The following is a 19,623-nucleotide window of genomic DNA, read 5'->3' as shown; positions in this document are numbered from 1 at the left end:
AAACAAAAGGAGCACCTATTTGCAGGCTATAATTTCTTCAATCTACCATCTCGATTTGGTACTTGCTGACAATTCTGTGCCCAATAGTCTCGATTCTCGCAAAAGATGCAGAATGCCGCAGGAGTTGGTTTGTTCCTCCGTTTACCCCTATTTTGTTTAGTATTTACTTGAAAAGTAGCAGCGGTGGGTATATATTCACCAAAGTCGACTGATGATAAATCGCCTCATATCCTTTCCGTACTGACAGCACCGTCCACTTCTTCATCCAGTAACTCCATTAATCTCAGGATATTGCCTTCGGGTATTCTTCACATGAATGAGTCAACATCGATATATCTCAGCAAGGAATGCTCATAAGTTTTGAAGTTAACACTCTTCCATAGAGGTCTATATCCTCTCCTAAAACCCTAAATGCCTGAATATGATGATGACATTCCAGGTATAGAGAATTCAGTGCATCTAGATTATCTGACTGGGATGGTGTCAAGTTGTCCAGATAGTTCAAATGGGATTGAATAGTAAGATTTTTGTTGCCATATCTTGCTATGAGTATCTCCTTTACTTGTTCATAGGTGTCTCTGGTTATTGTTATGCCATCAACTAAGTACTTAGGTTCCCCTCTGAACATTCGCATAAAGACACATTTTATTAATCCTAAAATCTAGGCCCGGTTTCTACATCACCATTGAATGGGTCGAGTTTGATAGTAGGTAGTTTCACTTGTAGTGTGAATGATGATAGTTGATCTTCCGAATGCTGTGCTGCATCTGCTAAACGTGGCATCATCTCTTGTTTCATCTTCTCAAATCCTTTATCTTTCTGAATTACTCGCTTCCAACAGTTCACATCAGTCTCATATTCTTCATCATCTAACAGATCTTGGATAGAATCATCAAGAAGACTCCTGTTTGCAATCATGATCATACTCGTTACAAGAGAATGTTGTGTGGACATTTACATTTTAGTTTCCTAAGTTGTTCTGTAATATCTGTAATTTTGTGTTTAACTTCCGTAAATTCCTACTGGATATAAAATGTTCGTTATATCGATGGATATGTGTCACTCTTACAGTTGCTTGAACCATCAAGGTATCTGTTTTGTTGGTGACTTGTGGTCATAGTATCTGGGTTATTCACTAGCTGGCAGGATTATAATCCATAGGTAACAGTGCCACGTCGATAATGTAGCAAGTTCACAAATAGCTGAAGTGTATATATTATTCAGTAATTGAAGCGTTGAGTCGAGTAATGATCTAAATTACAATTTTTCGAAATTGGTTTTTAATGGAATAATGCTGTCACAAAAATTATTTTTCAATATCTGTATCAGAGGCACTTCTACACAAGTTACAACCATGAATTTTTTGGTTGGAACAACGGTCTATGTTACTAGTCACTTGTAGTGTATCCAGTTGTGTACATTGTATCAGGAGTTATTGCATGGGAGTTTGTTCTCTTTACGAATACTTGAACTCTGGTGTATCAAGTTTCGGTTGACCTATTACGTAAAATGGATGACTGCAAGACAGTGACGATTTTTGATATTGACTGGCTAAATAAATCTAAAACAAGGATCCAGACAAATTAATATTAATAAGTGTCATGAAAGTCGCTGAGAGATAGTAAGTGGTCTTGAGTATACAAGGAAGATGAAGTCACAAGTTGGTGCGAAAGATCCCCCAAGTAATGTAAGTTAATGTCTGTTATTTTTGCAATATTTTATTAATTGTATTTTAATTTACACTTTACCTAGTGTTAGTTGATCTATGTTGTGTTTTGCCACTATAGTTTATCTTAGAATTTTATCAAGATATTTCGTTTCAGGAACAGATTTGTGGAAATTCTTGTAAGGAGATGTGCTCACAGCTCGCTCTTCATGTCAGAAAGGAGCTGTTTAAAATGTATTCCTTTCTTACAGTCAGTATTTAAAAACTGTGATTGTTATTGTCTTAATTATTAATAAAATTTATACTTAACAGATAAGCCATCTGTTGGAATGGATACTGAATATTCGGGACAGGGATTCAAATTTCATCCTTTAATACTTTTCAACTTTAATATTTAATTTTCTTTATTCATTTGTTATTATTACTTTAATTAATTTAATGGTGTCCCTATATCTCAATATTGCAGTTATTTTTTCTAATAATTATGTTATTATTTAATCACTATTGTATGTTTATTCATAACACAACATTGAGTGTAACTTTAATAAATTACATGGTGTTAATTCATATTAACATATAGCATTTAAAAATAAATGTTATAATCATTTTGTCCATAATTTAACTCTTTAATTGATTTTGCATATTTCATAATATTCTGATTGTATAATGCTGTTTATTGTCTGTATTCCCCATTAGCATTTCTGTGGAGTTAAAAATGTTACAAACTTCTATGATGTGTAATACAGTAGCATGCAAATTAATCTGAACACGACATATTTTTACATTTTCTGTCATTGTTGGCCTCACAGCTGCTCATACCGCTTTAATTGACATCTGTAGTACGTGTAATTCCATTGTTGAAGGTCTATCGTTATTATTATTTTTTTTTTAATATGTGACATTTTGTCTGTCGTTTTGTACTTATAAGCATTTCAGTTGTGTTGAAGACTTAATACTGCAATCCTGTGTACATTCTGTAGTCTTCACAAATGGATACAACTCCACGAAAACGGTCTAAAATTATAAAATTAGCAGAGCATTCTTCTATGACACAGAGGCAAATTGCTGCAGAATGTCACATCGGTTTGGCTACTGTTAATTCGATCATAAAACGATACAGGGAGACTGGATCCATCACACCCCAGAAAAAAGGAAACTGTGGCCGGAAAAGGAAGACTTCACCTGCAGATGATCGTTTAATTGTCAGGAAAAGTAAATTAAATCCTAGACTAACTGCTGTCGACTTAACCCGCGAGTTAATGGCTACCACTGGGGCGAATATTCACGTCACAACAGTGCGGCGTAGGCTTTTGGAAGCTGGACGAAGGGCTCGTAAGCCTATTAAGAAGCAACTGCTAACCCCTGTTATGTACAAGAAACGCTTAATGTGGGCAAAATTACATCAACACTGGACAGTGAATGACTGGAAGAATGTACTTTTTTCCGATGAGTCTCATTTCGAGGTCCACGGCCACCGTGTTTCTTACGTACGGAAAGGATCCGAAAAAGTAACAGCAGCTCATCTCCAACAAGCACCCAAATACCCCCCCTAAAGTAATGTTTTGGGGTTGCTTTACACATGAAGGGCCTGGAGCATTAATACCTATCAAGGGAATGATGAATTCTAACAAATATATTCACTTATTGGAAACCAGAATCGTACCCCAGCTGCAAAAATCATTTCCAGATGGCAGAGGTGTGTTCTAACAAGACCTGGCACAATGCCATACGTCTCGAAAAATTACAGAATTCTTCAACAAGAAGAATATTCAGGTACTCCCCTGGCCTGGCAACTCACCCGAATAAACCCCATTGAGAACTTGTGGTCAATTTGCAAAAGAAGAATGCAAAAAATGGATTGTTCTACAAGGGAGAAGATGATTTCTGCCCTCATTGGTGTATGGTTTCGCGATGAAGAAATGAAGAATATTTGTGGGAAATTAGTGGAATCCATGCCAAATCGTCTCAGAGCTGTTATTAGGAACAAGGGAGGCCACATAGATTACTGAGGTATGTCTTAGATCCTTTTTTTTTTTATCCCATTTGAGTGTTTTTGCATAAGCAATTACGTTGTTCGGATTAATTTGCACCCTATTGTATGACTTTCAATAACATACAATCGTATACTTTGCTTAGTGTACAAAACATATTGATGGAATAAGGGTCTATGTTACCAGTCCAATAGTAAATTTATGAGCGGAATTACAATGTAACATTTTTGGTCCTGCACAGTTAGCAGATTGTAACACTGACCATTATTCAGCCTAACGCTTCAACTGGCAAAACTGTTATTATCTATCATGCAACAATAGCTATATGATGTAATGGCTTCTAAATGTAATTAAAATTATATGCATTATACAGAGTTGGGCAGATAAAACCGGCCCCATCTCATGTCATATGATTTGGAAAATAAATTATGTAGGGTATTGATTTCTTTATCTTCCGCGTGTTTTGTGTCATTGTTGTTGCGCCATTGTTGCCTATAACCTCTTCTGGTTGCTGTTTAAAAGTCAGACGTTCTAAACACATGTAAAGAGTTGTTCTTTAAATAAGCATGACTTAAGGTCTCCCCACACCAAAGCGAAATATTTGCAGCGGTGGCGAATGTTTCGCTTCGCAAAGTTGCTACTGTCTCAGTGTGCATTGCGGTATATGAGTGTGCCCACACCGAAGCGAAAGTATTGCCGGACGTCTGCGAATCTGCAGCATTGAAATTTAGATTTGCCGCCTGCGCGGTTTTTTTCGCTGCCACCGCGAATTTTATGATGGCGTTCTGTGAGAAATTGTAAGCCAACATCCAGTATTATACGATTTATTCTACAGGATTACAAGTAAGTAAGGAAAAGGGGCAATATGAGATGCAATCCAATTGAAATTTAATGAAAGTGGTAAGTTATTCACATCTTTAACATATCTTAAGAGAAAAATTCTAGCCTACATACAGCATGTCTATAAGGAATAATTTCATATTCACATCTTTGTTGACTTTTATCAGTCCTTCAGAATATCATAGCATTGCTTAGTACAGAAATATATTTCTAGAGAACCTATCTATATGAACTTTGCGTCATTTAACATCTTACTAAGGTTTAATAGTTCAAAGTTAATAATTTTCTTAGTTCATGAAAGGTTTCATTCTTAAAAGCAAACATATAAGCCTATATTTAATAGCAATTTTTTGTCAAAACTAATCTCATTCATATTTTATTCCTATGAAATACTCTAGGAACATTTATATTAGCTAGTATATTAGAGTTGTTTCAATAAACATAAATAGGCCTATTAATTGTTTTCATTAAACCTTATGGATTCGCACTGTATCTCCTAACATTAGTACTCGCGTTTGGTGTCACTACAGCTCAATTAATAATAATCAATGTTTTGAACTTAGGCTAATATTTTTATTTTATTATGCAATATTTGTCTACATAATGTTAAAATAACAGACTTGCAATTAATTTTTAAATATTAAATATAATATTATAGGATTGTTGTTTAGTCAATTTTCCAAAGACAAGTCTGAACCTCACAAATGATACCAAGAAGGCACCACTAATGAGGCAACTAGGCCAGGAGATAATGGAGTAGGGTGGCCAGTTCCTTTCCCCCTCCATTGCATACATCGCCGAAAAAATTAGCAAAACCTACACCTAGCAGATACTGCTTCACACTTACACTTACACATAAACAGGATAATTTTATTAATTATACGCGAATATCACTACTTGTGGGACAAACCCCTCCCAGATTTTAGACTTGGTATCATCTCTTGTCTTCCTTCTCTTGAAGGAGGCATTATAACAGAATCAAAGAAAAGTTAGAAAAGACGAGACGAAGTAGAGTCTCTTCTGTTTTCGAGATTTTGTTACGCACTTAACACACGTGTACTGTATACTATTTTTGCACAATCATATATTTAGAATTGCAAATACTGTATGAATTTTATGATATTTTCTGCGTTGAAAGCGCATTTTAGTGAATGTAGCCATTATACATTCAAGAGAGTATTAGTTGGTAAAAAGTTTAATAAAAGTTAGTATGGTTTTCTTTTTGTATCTAATGATGAAAAAAAAAAAAAAAAAACATGAAAAATATGTTATTGAGGGAGTTTAGACGTATTATATTACATTATAATAGAAACGCGGACAATTAAAGTATAATAATTGTTTCGAAATGTGAATGTACTGATTTCACGACATTAAAATGGTTTATATCGTGTTAGGAGTTTGTTGAACGTACTCTCATCAATTCCTAGAAAATTGCTAAATGACCGAGAATCTTCCAAAGTGATCTCTATGAGTAGGAATAAAAAATATATTACCAATAAAGGATCTTTTATTTCACTTCACTATTTTCAATTATTTATATGTGCTGGGATGGTAATTCATGTTATGAGGGATTCTCTGAATATTCGTTTCATAGGTAATTTATCTTTTCAGATATCTTTACCTTCTTGTTTCTGATGCACATTTGTATTTTTCTACATGGAGTTCACTTTCTCACCCACACTTCTATCATCTTTCTATGTGTTCTCTCCTCCTGAGCTTTAAGTTCTTTGACAACGTTTGCAACCGCAAGCACAACATCTAAGGGTAAATACTAGGTATCATCGTTCGCCATTTTGATTCTTTTCTTTCAATAATTTAATTAAATGTATTCTAATATTTCAATTACATTTATTTTAATATTGTATCTACATTTACTTTAATATTGTGATTACATTTATTTTTTTAATTGCATTATTTATATTTTAATTACATTTATTTGAATATTTATTATTACATTTCAAAACTCATAATTAAAACAATTTAAGCAATGGAAATATTTTGTAAGTGGATTTGAAATCAGAGCAAAGATTTCTGTATTAACAGACAAGAGGTTGTCTTGAGTTCTTCGCAAAGTAAAAAATACTCTTTTCTTTAACTCACCGTAAATTAAAAACCAGTAAAGGTTTTGAATAGCGACAACTTTTAAAAGTAATTTCCATTCTTTCTCAACATTTCATTTGCTTTGACCCCCCATCTAACGTGAAAAATAAAAAAGTTTGCCACTAACCACTTCTGAAGGTATAAATGTCTATTTTCAACAGATCACTTCCAAATTAATATCTTTTTTTCCCCCTCGTTTTAAAAACAATTTTGATTTCAAAATTTGTTCCATGCTTTCCTCAGACATTGACCTGCCAATCACAAAAATAACAGTGCGATTGATTGACTATCATAGGAGCTACGACATGATATTCCTCTGCATACGCCAAATTTGGTCTCAGTCAGCGCTGCGAATATTTCGCGTCGGTGTGGGGTAACGTGCGAATTTCGTTGCCATTGTATACGCGAACTATTCGTCGCCACCACGGATGCGAATATTTCGCGTTGGTGTGGGGAGGCCTTTATTCAATACCAGAGCGAATATTCATTGTGGAGGCGTACGTACAGACCAGCTCTATTAAGGAAACACAACAATTATTCAGAGACAAATATCCGCTTCACTCAGTACCAGCAAAAAGCAGCATTCAAGATTTGGTGCGAAAATGGCGTACGACTGGATCCATAAAAAATGTAACAAGGAACAGAACTCCTTCTGTCCGGACTCCTCAGAAGTGCACAGAAGTGTCTAGATGCAGATGGAGGGCACTTCCAACATTTATTATGAAGGTAAATGCATTTTATTTTCATTCCATTTGAAGTTTGTTTCAAATTATTAGTACCTATCAATGTCATAACACGGGCCAGTTTTATCTGCCCAACCCTGTAGTTTGTAGGTTAGTCAGACATGCATATAAGTCATATAAAGTATCTACAGTATCTTAGTGTAAACTTCACCAGTATTTAGTAGTTCAATACTTTCAAAATACAGATAAGCAATATAGTGCGACTTACCTGATAAGTTGCTAACTGGCGAATGCATTGGGCCCAATCTTGAGTAACAGACATGATGTAGTCCTAACGATGAAATCACAGCATCTAGTTCAATTTCCATTTCAGAATATAAAGCAGACATGTTGCACAATGTTCCACAAGTCGTTTATACTAGTTTTTAGGGTAAATGAGTTGCTTCTTCCTGAGTGTTCGGCACCAGAAATATGTTGGCAGGGGAAGAGAGGGGTAAAAAACCATTTACTACTAGTTTCATTTTATTAACCAAAATAAATACAATATTAAGTCATAGAATAGACAACAGATGGTGTGGCAATGCCAAGGACTCCTGGAGGAGAAATTGTGAGGAGATAAACATGACTTCAGATCAGAAGGCTCTCAGCGAAGATTCAGGTAGCACTATTAGTAACATGTAGCCTGACAATGGAGAATATACAAAAACAAAAAAAGAGACAAGAAAGGAGTTATTCTGAGTCCATTTTAACGTATCAATAATAGCCTATGAGCTTCTCAGTGGCTGGCATGATCCCTGAACTGAAGTTTTCAGAATAGGAAAGACTTCCAAGGAAGATTTGGCGGTCACCAAGAGTATTATAAATTATGAGAAGAAGAAATCAGCAGTTTTACCATTTCAACCCTACAAATTCCCAGGAACAGATGGAATCATGCCCATCATGCTCTAGCAGGGATTTAAATTACTGGTGATGCAGTTAATTAGAATACTAAGTTCAAGCTTAGCCTTAGGATATATGAACTGGAGGCATATTACTGTTGTCACGCCAGGAGAAGGCGGCTGAAGTACTTAGACGGGGCGGAGGGGAAACAGTCGCGCATGCGTACCGCGCTGTTCACTGCAATATTCCTTATCCACAAACATCTACTGCACGTGTCTATGAGTCTTTGCGACTTTGTGAAAATAATAGTGGGGTTTTTACTGTAGTGTTTTATTAGTTTCAACACGACAATTGTTTTCAGTATACCACAGATCTTGTATTGCTTTAGTTATCCTTTGCTTTTCGTGTTAATAGTGTTGATAATAATAGTTAATAGAATTTATGTTATTGTATACTGTTATTTAGGTTTATAGCAGTTTTTTTTTTATTGTAAATATGTCGACAAAGAGGAAACAAGGATTGACAATCTATAGCGAAGAAAGGAATATTATTAGAAGTGCAAAATAATTCTGTGATGAAGAAAAACTACAACAGTGCCTTTGCATTCCTCTTACGAAACCTACAGCAAAGGTAGAAAAGTACTTTAATCTATCCACAAGAACAATACAGCGTATAAGGAATGAAATGAAAGACTGCACAGAAGAAAGTGCGTTGTTGACACCTGAGGAGAAAAAAAATGTAAACGTCCAGACTACCGAAACGCAAATGTAGATGACTTCGACGGGAGATTGACAAAAAAGATATAATTGAGAATTTTTATTTGAAAAAGAAAGAGGGCCACCGGCGTAGCTCAGGAGGTAGCGCATTTACCTGCTGATCTGCAGTTGTGCTCGGGAGTGAGTTCGATTCCCGTTTGCGCTGACTACCTGGTTGGTTTTTTTCCGAGGTTTTGCCAAGCGGAAGGCGAATGTCAGGTAATCTATGGCGAATCCTTGGTTTCATTTCGCCAAATACCATCTCGCCATCATCAATTCAATCGACACTGAAGAAGCTAGTAGTTATTACAGTGTCGTTAAATAACAAGTAAAAAAATAGTACCAAGCTGCAACAAACGTCTATCCTTTTACAAGAGAAAATTGATTTGAAATGAAAGACAACATTAAGACGAATACTGAAGAAAAAGGATTTCAGGTGGAAGAAGTGTGCAGCAAAAAAAATTGAGGAAAACACTGTAAATTAGAATACGTGAAGATATCTACAGCAAATAAGAAAGCTTAGGAAAGTGGAAAAACCGATTTTGTATCTGGACGAAATGCGGATAGATAGGCCTACCAATTTAACGTTTCCCAAGTTCTGGCACGATAAAAATGTTATGGGAGTTTTGACTACCGCAAATCTGTCCAGAACACTCATTGTTGTCCATCAGGATGGGGGCGGTGGGGCTAATGGCTTTGTTGAGAGATTCGAATTAATATACACGGCTGGAACATAAACAGACGATTATCATGGACAGATCATACTCCAGAAATTTTGAAAAATGTGATGATAGTCATAGCGACAGCACCGAAGATGCGGAATCTTTTATGTCTGACTCCGTTCCCGTGTAGCCAAGTAAGTGGACGAAGTTTTCAGGTCAGAGTGTAGCGTACAGTTCCCCTGTCCCGCCTATCTACTCCCCGCGCCAACTCGTAGCGCGAAGACAGTAGGGTCGTATTTATACCAAAACTAGAGAAATCTTTGACCCTGGCCAAGTTCCTAAAGCCCACTAATCTTCATTATTCATTCTGAGATTCTTGAAAAGCTTCTAGAAAGGCATATTAGAGGTGGTGCTTTGGATACCATCCACTCCAATAGAATCAGAATGCCTATTCAGAGGTTAGATTCACAGGGACTGGTCTCTTCCGGGTAGTTAAAAAAATCTGGAAAAGATATAATCGATGTGAAGCAGATGGAACTAAGTGCCATCATTGATAATGAAGATACATCTGATAACACCATTTCCAAAGCAATAATCACTGTGTTGCTAGAAGGCATGAGTCGATGAAACCAGTTGCATGTGGACTGAATCCATGCTTAACCCTTTATAGTGCAAAACTTTTTTTCTTAATTTTTTTTTTATAAATTGTTATTTTCGTGCAATACCATGTCTAATTACACAAACAAACCCCTTTTGAAGTACATTTCAAAAATTAATTCGACATAAATTCATATAACTTTGTGGTAAATATTTAACCATAATCCATTTAGGAACACAGTTAGGTAGGCATGGGTTGGTGGTTAAAAATGAGCCACATTCATAAACTACAAATTTTATTACAAAATTATCATTATTATACAATGTCATGTATGATAATTTCTGTACATTACTTTCTATGATGAAAAGGCGCAAAACATGTTTTGCAAAGGGCTATGTTACATGTGGAGCAACATATCGATGATTGCTTTGGCATGTTTCTGGTGCTGGAAAAGCACACCATTTAGACGTCCCAGGGGACTGGCATGTAATCAGCAACATTACTAAAGGGAATAGTGTGCATGCCAGGTGAATTTTCGCTAAATTTTGCCTTTGTCACAAGAACCCTTGGTTTGGGATTAGGGCCCCTTTTTGATTTAGAGCAGTAGTCTTCAATCAACTCATTAGCCAATACATTCCTGAATTCGAAGTGAGTTTTGTGTTTTCTTCTTGCAAGAGCACAGATCTCTTTGTACAAAAGAAATGAATTGACAATTGCAGAGTCTATAAGATAATAAAATAATTTCATCCACCCGCGTCTGGATTTCCAAGCTATGTTATAGGTGGAATGATACTGATCAAATTTGTCCACTCCACTCATAAATATATTATAATCTGCAATTGCTTGGGGGCATGTTATATCTTCCTTTCTTCCTTCTTTATTCCTTCTTGCTGCTTGCCACAAATGAGATTTGCTGGGGATTATGCATGTTGGATGCAACAACTACTGTACTGCTTTCTTTTCTCTGTCTCTCCATTTACATACAGAGATATCCCCAGACACATCAAAATCTGAATCTCCATATTTCAGAACCCTGTCAGCAACTAGAGCAGTTTTTGGAAAATGTCTTCTTGTTGTCAAAATTGTTCCACAGCCATACATTCCCTGAAGCAATAGTTTTGACAACAGAGGCAAACCACAAAAAAAAAAAAAAAAAAAAAAAAAAAAAAAAAAAAAAAAATCGATAAAAAAATAAACAATATCCTAAATTTCGAAAAGATTGTCCAACTCTAAAACAGTTCTCTCACCCAAAAGGCTATCTCCACCATCCTCTCCCTTACCTTCAGACTTGAAAATTTAACATATATCCTGTAACTGCACAACAAATTACAAATACTTTGTACCCATACTTTATAGGTTTGAGTGGCATGTATTGCTTCAAATTACTTCTGCCTTTGAAAGCCACCATGCTCTCACCAATAGAGAGGTACCTACAAGGATGGAATGCATTCTTAAAAACTTTATTCAAATGAACTATCAGTGGTCGTATCTTATAAAATTTGTCGTAATTAGGTTGATTTCTCTTGGGCATGGTGTTATCATTCAAATGGATAAACAGCAATATTTTCAAAAATCGTTTGAGGGACATTACATCAGCAATTCTTTGCACATGGAAATTGGGATTAGAAGATCAATATAGTCTAATACTTGGCAAAGAATGAAACCCCATTATGACAAGAATCCCAATGAAAGCTTTTAATTCTTCCAAAGTAATGTCTAATGAATTTCTCTACTGTACAGCATACTTATTCGATTCATTGACAATATTTCCTAAGATGTTTTCAGTGATGAAAATCAGACAAATTTTGAGAGCAGAGTCAAAATCAATACAGGTATTTGGCCCAGAAGGTTGACAATAGGAAAAATTAATGAAATCGTTTGGAGAATTTGCTTTTTTCGTAAAATTATACAGGGTGAGGGGAGGGGAAGGAGAGTCAGATTCTGATACACTCTCTCTATACCAATCTGAATTAGATGTAGCTGACGATTCATTATCTTGAATGGCTATGTAATCAGGGTTCTCTTGGTTGTCATCAGAATCATCCAGTTCCATAGGCTGGGTGCACTGCTACCTGGCTGCAAATCCCTGTTGTTTGCTGTAGGAACTGGTAATGTATCTTCTGCGTCAGAATCACCCCCATATTCGGAACCTGACTCCTGTGAAGGAGGCTTGTTGATTAGATTTCCAATTGACGCTTCATTTAGGCCCTTTTTTTTTTTCCATTATTTCCCTGCAAAAAATACAAAATAAAGTTTATACTGAAAGATTTCATACACATAAAGTCTATACACATACACATATTCACTATAGTGTAAACATATATACACGCTCTTCCTAGTGAATATAAATAATTAAATTTTGAAGTTAATTTATCTCCAAGCACCGAAAAGCATAAATGTTTACCATCATAAACAAAACCATGATATATAAGTATTCTACACATACAACAGCTAGTTGTCAAAACTGATATCAATGACTACTGCTTATTTCAAGTAATTCATATAAAACATCTCAGCGCAAAACTATACATAGTTAAATACAAGTTCATATCAAAATTCAAACCTTAAATTTACGATGGTCCACTGGAAAACTGTTGATATTTCGATTCAGATTCGCAGTTAACACCGAAATACACACCCTGAAAAATTCAAGATTGAGGTTAGAATCGTCATGTGAGAACACGTGGCGAAAAAATCTCTGTATCACTTATATATTTGAATATTTACTATTATTCACATTACTAGATGATAAGTCAACAACTGGATAATTATTGTTATTTACTATAGAAAGTACATAATAAAACACAATAACAACTTACCGTTAATAAAACATGCACGGTGATACATACTTAAGTGTTCCTAAATGCAATGTGGTTATATTCTTGACCACAAACAAACTCTTAGTGCTGCACTCTCTTGGTTAACTATTGCAGCACGATTGTGGGCATTTTCTAAGCCACAGTTCATCCCCGAAAACAAATTATAACAATAAGGTTCAATATTATGAAAGAGTAAATGGACATTGAACCAAAAACGAGAAATTAACCACTAACCTATAAAGGGTTGCAGAGTGGTATTTACATCTTTAATGGGCAGTAATTTAGCCGCTAAGGTCATGAGTGCATGCCACACATGGAAGTGTTCTATCACTTCTATTGTGAAATCTAATAGTAGATAGGTCAATGACAAAAGTTAGTAACTTGACATTATAAGAGTCCTGAGCTGGTGGTAGAGGATTCTCTAAACCAACACCAAAACTCAGTTACGCAGTAGAGGCACCCTTGAACCTGATTCCATTAAGAAAACAGCAAGATGGATAGCAGTCACCTATTACAACGCAAACAATTACACAGAGATCTTCAGGACAGCAAAAACGTCAATGCATTGTACTGAATCCCTAGGAAGCAAATGGACTGAACCTCTTGGCCATTTGTGGTCTGCTATCAACGATATGAAAACCATACAAACCATGCAATGTCAAATATTTCACAAAAGTTTACTGAGTACACAGTAGTAAGTTATGTAATGTTTTCAGCGTGGATAATATGGTACACTTATATGTAATTCATGGCAAGCAGCTATGATTACTCATCAGTAGCAGACAGTGTGACTCTATGGGTCATATTTCTCACATGTCCATTGTTCTGGTTGTTGGCGTAAGTTTCCTGCCAGGTTTGGTACTTATCTTACACATAAAAAGAACAGAATGAGGTGATATGTTTGACACAGGAAACTGTAAATGATGTAACATTTTAAAATACAGCTATGTATTTTATATTTATTTTTTATATATTAAAATTAGTAGTAGTGAAGAGTGACTGCCCAAGAAATTCATTTCGACTATGTTGCAGGTAGCATTATGGCAGCCAGTAGTGCAGATGTGGGCTGTTAAAAGTGCTGCTTAGTGGTAGGATTTTAAATTGGAAGCACTGTACTTTGAGAATGGAATTATCTAAAATATGCTATCTACGCACAATCTACAGTTACATTTCAAATATTCCACCTGTCTACCCATAAAATAAAACTGACTTAAATGTTAAATACCTGTGGCATGGTGCTAGGCTGTAATTTGCATAATTCAATTAAAATTGAACCATAGACAATCTCCAGGTACCGAGGTGAGGGCATATGAAACAATTCTGCAAAAATTACTTCAACAATCGAGTAATCTAGTGGAATCTTCAACTTATATGGAAAGTTGAGTAAATGCGCTGCACTGAAAGTAAAAATAAAGAGTTAGTGAAAGTATTTAATTCAGTACATTAATTACAATAGAATTCCAATTACCTGTATTAGTGAAGAAAATGAAGTAAAGAGTTAATAGGGAGAAAAACTAACAAATACTCTGCACAATACCTGATTTTCGTATATGAAGTGCTTAATAAAGTGTTTTGAAGATTTCGTTACAATACATTATTGGCTTATTATAATAAGGTTCTATCTCCACTTTTTAAACAAATTCGAATTACGATTTAGCATGAAAGTAGAGTACTAGATGATTCATGTTCCACCACAAAATTGGTAGGTGTTAGTGCCTTCTGATGACTATAAGTGGTATTACATAGTTCCATCTCCAATGCACCTGTTTTAAGTATTTAAAGGATCTACTTCCAATGCCAATAGATAGCACATATAGCTTTGAAAAGACAAACAGAGGAAGAAAGGGATAGGAACATATTGATTCTATTGGAATATAATGTTTTGATTTAGAAAATGTGTTCAGTTTGCCTAAAGAAGATACACCATTCCTTTTACAAGAAAAAATTTAATGCAAATAATTTTACATCACAAACATTTAAAGAAACTAATTCTGTCTGATGCTTGAGATTCACAAAACCTAACTCTCTCATGATATTACCATTAAAAAAGTTTTTATAAGATTGTAAAAATATTAATGATGCAGTCAGTTTGGAAAAAGTAGAGTAGAAATTTTGCGAACGAGAACACAGTTCAATTCAGGAAGTAGATAGTATATACATGGTAGAATTAAAAGACGTTTGAGGTACACCAACATTTTCAGTCCTATAAGTTTTCCGAGAAACAACCTTAAGTCTCTATGAAGCAAGAAGGAAGATGACGTTAAGTCATGATCCAGTCATTGGAAACTAACCAACTAACTATATGAAAAAGAGGTAATCATAATAAAAAGATAATTGAAATGAAAAACACAGACTGCTTGAATTTACAAACTGCTGCTAAAAACTTTTAATGGAATTTGGTTCCTTTCAGTAAGTTGATAAATATCATTGTTCAAGCAGACAAAACATTTCATGTCCAATTTAGGTCCAACTTCATTGAAGATTTCTCTACTGTCAATTTAACGACGCAAAGCCTCAGAAGAAGAAGTATCGATGTCAGACTCCGAGGTAAATCCCAAAACATTGTCCATTATACATATATTTAGTCAGGTACCTATCATAATATCATAGAAGAAAAAAGGCATTGCAAGTATGCTGAAATATATGCCTAGTATTGATATAGCATCTTACAAACACATTTTGAAGTGATTTTTATTAAAAAGAAAAGTCGAAACAGATTAGATGTCTTATCCAGAGGGTTATGATAAGGATGTAAATTAAAAATCATGTAATGATAAGATAATGCTCTAAACAAATTTAATTTAGTGAAGTGGAGTTAGGTTTCATTTGCCCAAAAGCTTTTTTTTTTTTTTTTTTTTTTTTTTGCAGCCATCCAATAGAGGTTGTTTTTATTTCAGATTTCAGTGATTATAATGATGATAATTTATATTTCTATTTTTGTATTTAATTCTATCAACATAGGTATTATTTACTTTCTGAAACTCACCTACAGATATTGTACTGTTATCTATTTCAACCCAGGGATAATTGCAATAGTTATTCCCATGTTATACCTTAAAACTTCAATGTTAAATATCTGCAAAATAAGTTTAAGGAAGATAGACCCTTATTATAATAAACAGTCGATATGCTAGGCAGGATTATGTTGGGCAAAAAATGAAATTATACTCTTAGAATAATACCCATAACCATCATCATCAGTCATTCAAGTAATAGGTCTATATAATATAAAAGTATGATAAACTGGAAAAGGCTGTAATTTATGGGCCATTCCACAGTAAGTGATCACTACATGCTAAAAATAAAAAATCATCATCATCATCATCCTTCACGAATTAGGCCTCTGTAGACCTGTTTCGGCCCCATCTACCAGTCTTCTAAAAGGTCTTCCTGGTCGACGATGTCCTCTAGGTTTATACTGCATCATAATTTTTGGGATTCTTGAATTTTCCATTCTTCTTACATGATCTAGCCAATTGAATTTGTATCTGCTGATTTTTTCTTCTACTGACTCTACTTCTAATTGTTCTAAAATTTCTTCATTCCTTTTTCGGTCTAAAAGAGTATATCCTGCTGTCCTGAAAAATTTCATTTCCGTTGGTTTGATTCTGTTCATGTCTTTTTTCTTTAATGTCCAAATCTCACTTCCGTATAAAAGAGAGGGTAATGCTAGTGTATTATATATTTTTATTCTAGTAGATTCTTGTACTAATTTAGCTTTTAATGTATTGTTTATTATTCCTAGAATTTGTGTAAATTTGGTAATTTTCTTGTTCACATCTTTTTCATGTTGATAAGATATTTCACAACCCAGATAATTGAAATTTTGTACTTGTTCGAGGCATTGGTTATTGTGTATTATCTTACTTCTGACTGGGTTTTGCCCTAAAAATGCCATTACTTTTGATTTTTGTGCTGAAATTTCCATCCCAAAATCTTTTAATATTTTATTTAATGTATATAATCCTCTTTGTAAATTATCCTCTGAATTGGAAATTATGACTTGATCTCGGCATAGAGTAAGGTATTTAATGTTAGAGCACTGGTTATTTTGATTCCTGATGTGTAGATTTGGTTCCATTTTAAACTAATTTCATTTATATAAATATTAAATAAAGTTGGTGATAGTGGACAACCTTGTCGAACTCCATTATTAACTAATTTTCTTTCGGATATAAGTTATTTATTTTGACACTTATTTTGCTATCTGTGTAGATTTCTATTGTATTTTGTAATAGCAAATTTGGAATATTTTTATCTTGTAATATGTCAAATAAAAGGTCTCTTCGGACTTTATCAAAAGCTTTCACAAAATCAATGAAAGCTATATGGGTTTCTAAATTAAATTCTCTTCTTTTTTCTAACAATCGTTTGATACTAAATAATGGATCTACACATGATCTTCCTTTTCTAAAGCCATTTTGACACTCCAGAAGGAAAGTTTCAGGATGTTTTTTAAATTTTTCATTTAAAATCCTACTAAATATCTTATAACATGTGTTGAGGATACTAAACCCTCTATAGTTTTCAACATTTTGTTTATCTCCTGTTTTATATATGGGAATAATTACACTATTTTTCCACTCTTCCGGTAAAGTGGCAGTCAGATATATTCTGTTTAGAAATCTTAGTAATCTTTCTTGAAATAGATCTCCTGCATATTTATACAATTCTGAATTTAGGTTATCTTCTCCAGATGATTTACTATTTTTCGTCTTCTTTAATGCTTCTTGTAGTTCTTCTTTGTAATGCATTGTTCATCTGCGTTTTTTGTGTCCCAGAATTTTGAATCAAAAGTAGGATTGTTCCATAAGTTTTTGTAAAAGTCTAGGAATGTTTCTATTTTGGGGCAAGGGTTTATCTTAGCGGGTTCCTTTATGTCTTTGTTCATGTATTTTAAAATTTTATATGTATTGGGTTTCATTTTATAAATGTCAGTTTCTAAAAAAGATATAAACTCTTTCCATGATTGCCTGTGTCATTTTCTAATTTCTCTGTTAGCTATCGCCCTTTTATGTTTATAATCTATTTCATCATTGACGGATTTTGTTTGAAGGTATTTTCTATAAGCTATATTTTTATTTTTTATGATCTCCTTAATTTCATCATCCCATGATCTTAATTTTTTCTTTTGTGTAAAAGCCTTATATTTTCCGATGCTCTCTGTGGCTGCCTGTGATATTTGAGTTTTAATATTTTCCCATTCTTTGTGAATGTCTTCATGTTCAGGTGTTTCTAACATTTTTTGTTCAAGTCTTTTTTGATAAAGCCAGCGTACACTGTCGTCATGAATTAATCTAATTTTGTAACGCATTAATTCTTTTTTGGGGGAATTTATCTTTGTTAAATGTAGCCATCTTGGTGTATATCTCACTTTTGCTGATCCAATGTCACTTCCTCTGAAGACCTTGACATCTAAAAACAATTCGGATAATTTTTTATTTGCTATAAAATAATCTATGACAGATTTTGAGCCACGTGCTGACCATGTATACATATGAATATCCTTATGGTTGTAAAACGAATTCATGATTTTCATTTCATTGTATAATACAAAATCTCTTACTTTTTCTCCATTATTGTTTATGGTAAGTTCTCCAAATTTTCCTATGGTATTTTTTATTTCGATGTTGCCTATTCTACCATTTAAATCTCCAGCCAATAATATGTAATTATTTTTATTTACTTTATTCAAAATTTCTTGCAACTGGGCATAAAACAATTCAGTTTCTTCAACTCTTCCTTCCTCTGGAGCATAAAGACTAAAGAAAGTTAGTTTGCCTCTTCCTATCTGGAGTTGTACTTCTAATATTCTTTCATTCCAATATGTATAATTGTTTATTTTGTTTTTATTGATTTATGAATCCAAATCATTACTCCGGCCTGTGCTCATGTCTTCTTATTAACACCATTATATATTCGAAATTTTCTCGGGCTTCCAGCCAGGTCATAAGTTGGTGATCCACCGACGTTTCGAGGATGTTCATCTTTCTCATCTTCAGGGTTAAGTGATATCTGAGGGTACCTAGCTCCTTCATTTATAGTGCCAGAGGGAGTCAGCCTGAACAACAGTCAGTCAACACCTGAAGCTCACCCTCCAGCAGAATGGATATTTGGCTAAAGACATCACGGCCTCTTTGAATAGAGCAAGACACAAGAAGCAGCAGCAGCCCATCACGGACTCACTAGAAGCAGAAAAACCAGCCACAGCCTGTCTACCATTCACAGGGAAGTTGTCGGGAAAGATAAGCAGACTGCTCCACAAGCATGGAATAAAAACAATCCACAAACCTCTGCCAAAAATCAGGAACAAGGTCAGATCAGTAAAAGACGATCTAGGCCTCAGAGTACCAGGGATCTACCGCATCCCGTGTGAATGTGATGCGGCTTACATTGGACAGACTGGACGCACAATAGCGACGCGTCTTTCGGAACATCAAAGAAGCATCAGATTAATGCAGCCCGAAAAATCCGGATTGGCTGAACATTGCATGGAAAAAGCCATAGGGCTAATTTCAATAACACCGAGGTCCTGGTAAAGTGTGCGGGCTATTGGGATAGAAGAGCAAAAGAAACCCTGGCCATAGCGGCGGAACGCGGTAACCTGAACCGGGACTCGGGTCTCCAACT

The 19,623-nt window shown here is 34.7% G+C and overlaps 1 protein-coding gene across 1 annotated transcript in view; it reads right to left on the bottom strand.

Annotated features, from left to right (window-relative positions):
• The window catches only part of Cbp80 (Nuclear cap-binding protein subunit 1), a 228,324-nt gene that overhangs the window by 150,828 nt on the left and 57,873 nt on the right, over window positions 1–19,623 (bottom strand). Inside the window, exon 8 of the mRNA XM_069823863.1 lies at window positions 14,219–14,390. Within this exon, the coding sequence (XP_069679964.1) occupies window positions 14,219–14,390 (172 nt within the window). The remainder of the gene's footprint in view (window positions 1–14,218; window positions 14,391–19,623) is intronic.

The sequence above is a fragment of the Periplaneta americana genome, chromosome 4 (assembly GCF_040183065.1).
Source record: "Periplaneta americana isolate PAMFEO1 chromosome 4, P.americana_PAMFEO1_priV1, whole genome shotgun sequence".
NCBI classification, from domain to species: domain Eukaryota; kingdom Metazoa; phylum Arthropoda; class Insecta; order Blattodea; family Blattidae; genus Periplaneta; species Periplaneta americana.
The sequence above is the reverse complement of the archived record's forward strand: the minus strand, read 5'-3'. Positions and strand labels throughout refer to the sequence as shown.